At 40.4% G+C, this 10684-nt stretch overlaps 1 protein-coding gene and 1 long non-coding RNA gene across 4 annotated transcripts in view; one reads left to right on the top strand and one right to left on the bottom strand.

Moving 5' to 3' along the window:
* Positions 1-5220, top strand: part of Ift57 (intraflagellar transport 57) — a 59323-nt gene extending 54103 nt beyond the window's left edge. The window contains exons 8-11 of the mRNA XM_021184843.2: positions 373-504; positions 2028-2090; positions 3683-3749; positions 4843-5220. Coding sequence (XP_021040502.1) covers positions 373-504; positions 2028-2090; positions 3683-3749; positions 4843-5021 — 441 coding nt within the window. The 3' untranslated portion in view covers positions 5022-5220. The remainder of the gene's footprint in view (positions 1-372; positions 505-2027; positions 2091-3682; positions 3750-4842) is intronic.
* The window catches only part of LOC110311504, a 16547-nt gene continuing 6652 nt past the window's right edge, over positions 790-10684 (bottom strand). For 2 of the 3 annotated variants that reach the window (XR_002379965.2, XR_002379964.2), the window contains exons 2-3: positions 5409-5502; positions 790-1007 (exon numbers count right to left, since the gene is read on the bottom strand). This is a non-coding gene — a long non-coding RNA (uncharacterized LOC110311504). Of the gene's footprint in view, positions 1008-5408; positions 5503-8400; positions 8461-10684 lie in introns of those variants that run through there. The other variant, XR_002379963.2, reaches the window with a different exon arrangement.

The following is a 10684-nucleotide window of genomic DNA, read 5'->3' on the forward strand; positions in this document are numbered from 1 at the left end:
TTTGAAGTTTACATACAACTTATTGCCATGTCATAAACCTTAGGTGTTCAGGTATGTACGGGAACAAGAGATCGCTCACACTACCAAGCTCCCCTTTTCTGAAGACAGGGTCCAAGAGTAACCCACGGGTAGTTCCCTTGCTTCAGCCTCCAAGGCCGTTGGCTTACAGGACTGAGCCATCACATCTGGCTTCTCTTACGGAAGTTATGGTCTGACTAAAGTGTTTCTCATCGTAGAGTTTGTTGGTTGTTGAAATGTCAAACTGTCTTCATTTGCACACATTCGTGGGTTGGGTTGAAGAGTATCTAACTTATTCTTCCCAGTCTTGAAAAACTGACTTATTTTGTCTTCTAAAATCCCATGGTTTTCTAGGGGTTTTTGGACAAGCTCCATAATGAAATTAGCAGGACTCTGGAAAAGATTGGCAGCCGAGAAAAGTACATTAACAATCAACTTGAGCACTTGGTTCAAGAATATCGCGGGGCCCAAGCCCAGCTAAGTGAGGTAATTTAAGAATGCTCTGCAGGATTTATTCCAACTCAGGATCCTAATTCCTAAAATGCCATAATACATTTTGTTTATGAATTGTAAAAGGTAGAGAGGGGAGGACTTGAGGTGGATATGATGGATCCCTGGGTGAGATCATCAAAGAATATATAATGTTTAAAAATGTCCATCAAATGTTCATCACTCTCTGCCCACTTGAAACCACGAGAGGGCAAGAGGACCTCCATTTCATATGAGATAGAAATTATTATTCCCCAGGAATCCTTAAACACACTTCCTCATTTTATTTAGATAAATACAGGTTTGTTGTTGACAATCATGACTTAGAACAGGAGGAGAGTGTCAGGATTGCGTGTCTCATTTCCAAGTCTGTTCTGAGTCACTGTTGAAGTAGGAGAAAGAATCATGTGCGTTTCTGTGTGCTGGGGGAAACATCATGTGCATTTCTGTGTGCTGGGGGAAAGCAGCCCATGCCACACAGTATGACTTTCTGCTTCATACTAAGGAAGACAAAAAACAAGATAAATTCAGACAAACAATTTAAGTCAATGAAAACAATTTTTCATTCTTTCAACATTTTAGAATTTTGATCAGAAATAAAATCCCTGGCTTCTAAAAACACCTATTGGAATACCATAGCTTTCCTTGGGGATGTATAAGGAAACCCTGTTATTCCTGATGTTAAGGTAGAATACATGCAAATAAGGGGGTTCAGCAGGAGGGCAGTGGGTTAAAGTCAGTGAGGATGAAAATGACCAGAATGCACTGTGTGTGTGTGTGTATATATATTTATATATATATATATATGAACTTGTCAGTGAGTCATAATCTTAAAGAATACTTACAGGAGTAAAAGGAAAATAACTTTGACTTAACTCATATTTTCAGAAGTTCTGAAAGACTTAAGTTGAAAATAATTTTCACTTTTTATTATATTCACTTTGAATCCATTATTCCCTCATATATACATGAATTCCTGAACATTTTTACTTTAAAAATGCCCTCTGGTTAAAGCCACTGTGTATCTAACATTAATATTGAGTAATTGATTGCCAGATTAGTTTCCGAGAACATATTCTAGTTGGCTGCACTGTCATCCACTTTATTAATCCTTATTAATTGCTGAGCTGCAGACTCTACTCTGATTGATTTTTTTTTTTCATTTTAGAACTGATTTTCTCTTGCATAGCACACAAATTAGATTGACTGAGAGTCACCCTCCCAGAGTGTTTAGAGAGGGCGGAGGACAGTTTTTATTGTCAATGGTGCCCATGCGAGTTACACAGCTGCCATGGGAAGCCTGCTGCAGTTCATCATTTTATAGTGCTTCACTTAAATGCATGGCGCCTATTAATAAGGACATGAAATAGCTACAGTTAAATGTCACTTTCATAAATATATTCACAAATAAGAGGGTGTCATAAAATGCTGTGGAGAAACTGCACACACACAGAGGTCATATTTAAATAATCTTCCTCCTGGTCAGGAGTTGTCCTTAAACACGGTGTTTTCTTCCTCAGGCAAGGGAGCGCTACCAGCAGGGCAATGGCGGAGTAACTGAACGGACCAGACTCCTCTCTGAGGTACATATCAGCTCTCAGGGGCTCACCTGTCAGTGGAACCCCACCCCGGCAGAGCCAGCCACTGCCTGCATGCTGCTGATTTCAATGTGTGTCGCTCCCAACTTCCACTCATCGACTTTAGAAGTTCGCTAACGAGTGAACCAATAATCCTTCTCTTGTTTCTTTAAGACGCCTGAGGTTGCTGGATTAAATTAATCATAAAACTTGCGGGTTTTATCAGCGCATTGATAACCTTCCTAATCTCTATTTAAAATAGTAATTAATAATAGAAGAGCGGGCCAAGCACCACCCGAGGAGCCTGTAGCCAATTGTAATGTGAGTCTTCAAGAGATAAAGCTGTTGGCAGTGATTGCTGTCAGTAGTGTGTGTGATCCAGTGTGGCTCCGTCTACAGTCGAGATAACTTGCAACCTCTTCATTCGGGAACTTCTAAAGTATTTGAGTGTCACCTCATTCGATTTCATGATCTTACAGAAGGAGAAAGACCTGATACATATTCTCATTTTTCATCATGAGACTAAGATCTCAGACCGTCTGTGGCTACTAAGCACCGCTGTCTTCCCACGCTTTACTGCTTGGCCAGTAAGGAGTCAAGTTTCTCTTACCACTAGCATTTCAGAAATATCTATTTTACAATATAGCATTAGAAATATTTAGGCTCTAGCCCTTTACTGTTTCTAGGCAGATAGAGCATTCCTCGGAAGGAAAGCACTCACTAATGTGGGGTAAATGAGCATTTGAAGGGCGTCCGGGGACCACTTAGTCCTCTGGAGTCGGTGGTTGTCCCCAGTTGTGATGTTTCAGGTGCCTGCAAGAAATTAATTTGCTTCGCCTTGATGAGCACTTTATTCCCTGGGAAGGTTTTACTCAGCAGCCTAATAGAAACACAGCCTACTAAGTTACAGCCATGACAGCGTAGCCCTGGATTATATAAACATGTTCTCAAAGTTTAGAGATTATATTTCCTATATCACTTTAGAGATGCTGCTGCTGGCACAGGGTTCTCCCAGGACAGGCTGCAGCAGTATAACCTTGAGATCAAGTGCAGATTCATCCGGAATCTTCATGTCAGCACTTAAACCTCTTAGAGTTCAGAGTTCCTGGGCTGGAGAGCGCAACAGAGTATTTTCGGATCTCGCCATATGGTCTAAGCATTTCCTTCCTGGCCTCAAATTCAGGAAAGGATGGGTCTTCTAATAACTATACTATTAAGAAAGCGCCCTAGAAAGCCAGAGCAGGGGTCTGGTAGCATTGTGTTGGCTAATAACTAATACTTAGAGAGCGGCATGGTAAATGCTAGTGATAATTGCACAGTTTGAGGGCTTCTTACTGCAAACAACTTGATTTTCATTCTATAATATCGCAGCATGAGAAAGTTAATGTGAAAGCAATTTGCTGGTGTTTTACAAGCAGGTCTTAAAAACCGAAAAGCTTTGTGTATTAGTATATATTGTCTTTTATTTGAATTATGTTCACAATATTCTTAATGTTTTATTTCCTTGTATCTGCATTGATTTTTCTCAATACAGCATTCAAAAAAATTCAGGGTTCATTAAAATTCAGTATTCATAGGTTTTTTTTTTCCAATGAAAGGTTACAGAAGAATTAGAAAAGGTAAAGCAAGAAATGGAAGAGAAGGGCAGCAGCATGACGGACGGCAGTGAGTATGCCTTCAACCAGGCAGGGGCTGAGCCCCGGAGCTGCGGCCGGCCAGGGCGCTGTGGGCCGGGGCGCTGTGGGCCGGAGCAATGTGGGACAATGTGGCTCAGCCAATAAGAGGTACTTGACTCGTCAACCTGGCGACCTGAGTTTTGTCTCAGATCCCATGATAGAAGAAGAAAACCAACTCCTGAAATCTGTCCCCTGAGGTCTATACACTCACCAACACACAGAGAGATAATATATAAACAAATAATCTATTTTTACTTTTTTTAAACAAATAATTGGTACAAAAATGTCTGGTCATCAGAATGTTTTGTTCATTATAAATCAACTGAGAAAAAATATTTTTAGTCTAATTTAGATTTTATTAATTCAAATTAACTCAGAAGAATAGAGTGAGAAATATTTATGTACTTTTCCTATAACTATTTAAAAATATATTATTCTGTTTTCACCATTTATATACAAACGACCTTAAGAATACCCCAGATGGCACCAGGCCAATGATGTGATGACATTGGGGGTTTCTCCCCTCCTAGCAGGAAGCCTTGTCTGAGCTGGGTTCAAACAGAGAATTCATCTCTCCGCAATTATCCTCCATTACAAACCGTCCAGTTTGACCAGGCTAGTGGTCATCACCTCTGGCTTGTATTTCAGAAAGATCACCTAGGGTTCTAATGCTCTGCACACAGCCTGGCAATCTAAAGTGGGATGTGGGGATTTTCTTGCAGTGTCTCAATGGGTTCATTATTTGGATCTCAAATGCATCTTCCTTTCCTCTCTAGCTATTCTATTCTCTGTTCCTGTAGACAAACCTGTGTTGAACACATCCTTAAATACCCACTTAGCACTTCTTTTCCTAGAAAAGTTAGAAAATTTAGCCTCAGTACATCAAACATTGAACCAGTTCCCATCCTAAAACTCTCAGGTGTTTAAAATACCACCGCAAAGCTGTGTGAATGTCAGCAAGTCATTGGCTGTGTTTTAACCCTATTTCTGGCTTAAGACAAACTGAGGAAAATGTCAGGCATTCCCCGACAAACTGATACTCGGAATGAACGTTTTCATTTCGTGCTGTTTCTCTTCTCCAGCTCCTTTGGTGAAGATTAAGCAGAGCTTAACCAAGCTGAAGCAAGAAACTGTTCAGATGGACATTAGAATCGGTGTGGTGGAGCACACGTTACTTCAGTCAAAACTCAAGGAGAAGTGTAACATGACCAGGGACATGCATGCAGCTGTCACCCCAGAGTCAGCAATTGGCTTCTATTAAAACACATGGGCTTCCATGCTTCTGGTTATTTTGGTTTTTATATCAAATGATTTTTTAATGTTGCATTGATTTCCAAACACAATTTATACTTCTTCAAGCATATTCAGTGGGTATTTTTGCACATGTGTTAATATCATGGTGATTATGATGGCCAAAGCCTGTACAATGAATATAGTATTTAATAAAGTACTTAAAATTATCATGTTCAGAGAAGTGTTCACTGACATTACCAATGGCATACTGCTGCCTGGTGGCTCATTAGTATTCTTTGTCTAAGTGACACATGGATCATGTGTATCCCATGACACTCTGGACTACTGACAGAGGACAGGTATCTCTGAGGATGCCCAGAGCTTGTACCATTCTACAATGACCACTAGTACTTACATATTAGAGGAGCCAAGAATAGGAGTTAGAGTTCTTCGTAGGAAGCCAAACTTCTCTTGCCTCATCTCTCGAGTTGATGTTACCACCTCCTTAACTGTAAAAATAAGAAAGTTCAGGATCCATGTTAACAGGTAAAATCTAGTATTTGAAATAATAGCTCAGCCATATTTGGCTCAGCTACTGTAATGAGGGAAATGATGCCTATGCCTGTGTCTGCAACCTACACATCCACATGGAGTCAGCTCTGCAAACATGGTTCTGTAGAAGCCACCATGATGAATCCCATGGTCACCCTCTGGTATTGACAATCTTTTATTAGGCACCCTACTCAGCAATTTTTCTAGACTATGATTTCTAAGTCAGCCACATAAGCATTATTGAAGAGTAGCTTTTCTGGGCTGGAGGTCTGGCTCAGTTAGCACAGTTCTTGTCTGACAGGCAGATAGCCCTGGATTTGATCCTCAGCACTATAGAAACAAGTTGGTGATGTACACCTATGATGTAGCTCTCAAGGTGAAGCAGGGGACTGAAGTTCAAACTCATGGACTGGCAAGATGGCTCAGTGGGTAAAGGCTCTTGCTACTAAGTCTAATAACTGGGGTTTTATCCCCAGCTCCAGTGGTTTGTACACATGTGTACACCTGGACACAAATGTGCACACATAGACACACACACACAATAGGTAGGCAGATAGACAGAAAGACAGACAGATACCCTTCATTAGTTTCAAGAAGTAAAAATCACTTCATAGTAAATTTTGACTTAAAAATGCTTATGTTTATTTTTATGTTTAGGAAAAACATATTAAAATATAATTTTAAATCCTAGTACCTTTCTTCCCTAAATTTTTCTTTTTCTTGGCCCTTACTTTCTAGATATATAACACATTTATACACACACACACCTTTGGTGTTCACTAAAACTCCCAATTAGTTTAGATAAGAGAAAAATTGATTTCTATCATAAACTACCACCCAAGACAATGACAGTCAATACAATGGCAAGTAAGACAGTTCATTTAATCTATAAAGGGGAATAATCCACAGTGGAATGATAGGCAATATGGAGCTCCACCACTGTGCTCAATGCAAAAGCCCAATAGAAAATGTGAAACAACTTCTTTGCCTAGGTTCTGTTGTAGCTGTGGATGCCAGAGGTCAACATGTGTCATTTTTGAGATAAGGTTTCTCACATGGATGTTACCAATAGCTTGATTGACCAGCGAGCTCTAGGGATCTTTCTCTCTCCTCCTCTATCTCCCAGTGCTGGGTTCACAAGCACATTTGACCACAACAGGTTTTGTATTGGGTGCTGGGGATCTTCCTACTGCACAGCAAGCCGTTTACCTACAGAACCACCCCCCTTCCCCGTTTCCTAATTATATGCTCTGCAAGGGTCTAGAGCATTGGTTCTCAACCTGTGAGTCAGGCCCCCATTTGGGGGTCACCTAAGACCATTGGAAAACAACAGATATTTACAGTCTATAACAGTAGCAAAATTATAGTTACAAAGTAGCAATGGAAATAATCTTACAGTTGGGGGTTACTACAACATGAGGGACTGTACTAAAGGATCACAGCATTGGGAAGGTTGAGAACCACTGGTCTAGAGGCAGGGACTACCCAACTACAAGTCTATGCAATGCCTAGAATTCAAACATTGATATCTAAATTATCTTCTTAGATTTTTTTAAAAAAACAAATGAAACCAAAGCATTCCTTTTAGAGAACTGATTTCTAAACTGGGAAGGAAAGTATATATGTACCAAAAATGTCTGTCTCTGCCATAAAGTACTAAAAGAATGTTGGTGAAATATCCAATGGACAGCCAGATACAGGGACAAATTGAGCATCATAATAATGAACTGTAAGTGCAGAATAACCACAGGCCCATATAGATAAGACTAGGTGAGTGGCCAGAAGAAAAAAAACGAGAATGACCTCCTTACAATAGGATGTCTGATGTGTGACAACATAGATGCTGCGCTTAGAAAAACACCAGCTGGCAGCTACCATGCTAGCTAATTAGAGTGAAAATCATCAGTGAATGCTGAAACGACTTGGGGGAAGCTGGATGAGAAATGAGGTGACCGCATGGTTTCATTGTAGAAAAGGTAACCCACAAAGAGAGAAAACTGTCAATATACACTGGAAAATCCGGTACATACCACTTACATTAAGTTGATCAAAGTTAACATCACCAGTCTTGGACAACTACCGTTTACCACCTGAAGAGGGCACACAGTTGTTGGTTCTATTGGAGATGCATAGCCTGAATCTAATAACAAAATGACAGCCAAATCCCAGTTGAGAGGCTTGTACAAACTGCCTGTGAGCTTCAAAAGTGATGAGGCACAAGGACCCAGGAATTGTCCCTGACTACAGGGGACAGCAGAAGCATGACACCTGAACACAGCACTGCTCTAGATTGGACCCTGGATCAGTAAGAATATGCAGACTGGGGCTACAAAGTACATTTTAGCACAAAAGGAAAAGCTTGGGTAAGGTCTATACTTTAGAAAATTGCATCTTAAGTTCTTAAGTTGGATTTGAGCTGTGGTAATTGAAAAGAATTTATGTAAAATAGTACACATAATGATTTAGCCATAAAAGGTCATTATGTCAGCAGTGTAAATGGTTCAGGAGACGACTGTGTGTATATTGGGGGGGGGGGGAGGAGCTAGATTTGTATATAGAAAGATGAAAGTGATATGATAAATCATGATGTAATAGTTCAATCCTGATTACCTTGATTGGATTCTGTCCCACATACAACATGTTCCATTACTATGTACAACTAGCATGTTAATTTAAAAACCTAACAGGCAGTATGCTTCTTTCCTGAATGGTTTTTGGATGCTATTTCTCAAGTCTCTACTGAGCAGGTGCCTAAGATTATACTAAATTTAAAAGAATCACCGTGACATAATATTGTTAACTAGTCATTAAAAGCTTTCACTAAAAAAACAATAGAAATTATGATAAATTGTTACCATATTGAGAATCTGGGAAAAGGATATGTAGAAATCTGTTGAACTGTTGCAGCTCTCCTGTAAATCTAAAGTAATAATAGTTCATTCAGGTGACATATGCTTCAGGCAACTGGGCGGCCTCTCCCCCAAATATACCACTCATTTATTAAAACAATATGACCTTCCGTTAAGATTCTGTAGTTCACTGATAAAACAAAGTTATAATTGTATTCACTGATCAAATTGAACAAATTCTCAATCACTCCAAACAAGGTTTCTCCCTCCCACCCCCACCCCTCACCCCGTTTCCCTTTCCCTTAAATTTGCAAGCAGTGCTTAGGTTTTTATTCTTGTTGTTTGCTTTTTAAGAGTATCAGAACCTCTGTTGGAAGGGTTCACAGAAAACATGCCCATGCAAATAGGTATGAGAACCCTATGTCATCTGGTGCTATGCCCCATCCCTTCACGGGTTTCAAGAGAGCCTGTGTGAGAACACAAGACGCCTGTGGATTAGGCTCAGAGCTCCCAGCATGGATGATGAGCTGGGACTCTGTGCTCCCTGAGCACAACAGAGTATGAAGATGTAGGCTATCCACTGGCCATCCTAAACTTGGGCCAGGCGCTGTTCTTAAAATTTGTGTACAAGTCAGAAAGGTCTTGAGAGGACTAAGAGTGTAGCTCAGTGGCAGAATGCAAGGTTATCACGTAGAAGGCCATCTGTTGAGGTCCTAGCTGCAACCCCCGTTAATATGTTTTCTATATTTAAAACAATGTTACAATAGAACTTTAGAAGGTGGAATTGTGTGACCCTGTTTGTGATCAAATTACAGTGATTATAGCTTCATTTTTTCCAACTTAATGTGTCTAACAACTACAAACCTTAAACATCTTATTATATTCTTAAAATAGAAATTTACTCTCTTAAATAAATAAGAATGATTTGAATTCACGTTTTTATAGGCTGTTTTATAGAATTTAAAATGCAAGAGAGGAGAGCAATGGCCACCTCATATTAACAGATCTAAGTAATGCCTCGAGCATTAGAATCCTGTAATTGTGTAATTTTAGTTCAGGCACAAAATTCTAATCTGATTTATGGATCCACTCCTAGCACCTTGTTTCAGCCCAGAGTGTCCCCTTTATTATCTGTCTGGGCCCTAAGTAATACACTAACACTTTCAAACTGGCCATCAGACTGCCTCCGTCAGCCATCATCTGCCCAAACTGTTGCTCTGGGCTCTTGGATGGCTTCAAGGTCCTGTGCATAGTCTCTGGGCTCTTGGATGGCTTCTAGGTCCTGTGCATAATCCCTTTTGTATAACTCGGAAGTTACTTCGTGGCTGCTACTCTCTCTCCTGCCCCGCAAAGTATTCTCTGTGCTAACAGCTGGTAAACTCTCCATTGCCTGGGCATCAAAATCAGGTGGACAGCTTAATAAAAATACCTATGTGCACCACCCCCACCCCCATCCCGAGCTAAGAAGCTACTTGCAATTGACAGTGGCTGGGAAGGAATTGCTGGTTTGCATGAGAATGGCCCCATTAGGCTCCTGCTTTTGACTGCTTGGTCCTGGGGGATAGAGATGTTTGAGAAGGAGTAGAAGGTGTGATCTTGTTGCAGGTGGTTTGTCACTGGTGGTGAGCTTTGAGGTTTTAAAGGCCTATACCGCTCCAGTTGGCTCTCTCTCTGTCTCCTGTTGGTTCTAAGCTCCTAGCTACTACTGTTCCAGTGCCATGCCTGCCTGTTGCTGCCCTGCTTCCTGCCATGATGGTCTACTCACCCTCTGGAACTGTAAGACCCAGTAAACTCTTCTGTAACTTGCCTTGGTTATGGTGTCTCTTCACAGAAATAGAAAAGTAACTAAGACAGAGGGAGAGAGTCGGTTTTCTTCAAAGACATGACCCCTTGAGAAACATAGGTCTACCATGTTCCAGATAGCACACACACCAAAAAGTGTTTGGGCAACACAAATCAGGCTCAATGGATTGAAAAAGAAAATAAATTGATTGGGTAAGGAGGCTGGATCTAAAGAGAGCTAGGAGGAGTGATTGTGATAAAAAATACATTGTATGAAATACTTGAAGATTAATAAAAATATTTTTAAAATGCCTAAGCACTAAGTCCCCTTCTCGAGTTTTACCCCATAGACATGGGTGTTTTGTTTTATTATGTTTTAATTGTGGGAGGGTTATCAGGGATTTAAAAAAGCTAATGTTGATATTCAGTTATCTACAGAATCACCCATCTGAAGATTCCCCCCCCCCCCAGGTACAAGTAAGCAAAACATTTCAGTGTGAAGAGATTT

Source organism: Mus caroli, chromosome 16, assembly GCF_900094665.2.
Source record: "Mus caroli chromosome 16, CAROLI_EIJ_v1.1, whole genome shotgun sequence".
In the NCBI taxonomy this organism is placed as follows: domain Eukaryota; kingdom Metazoa; phylum Chordata; class Mammalia; order Rodentia; family Muridae; genus Mus; species Mus caroli.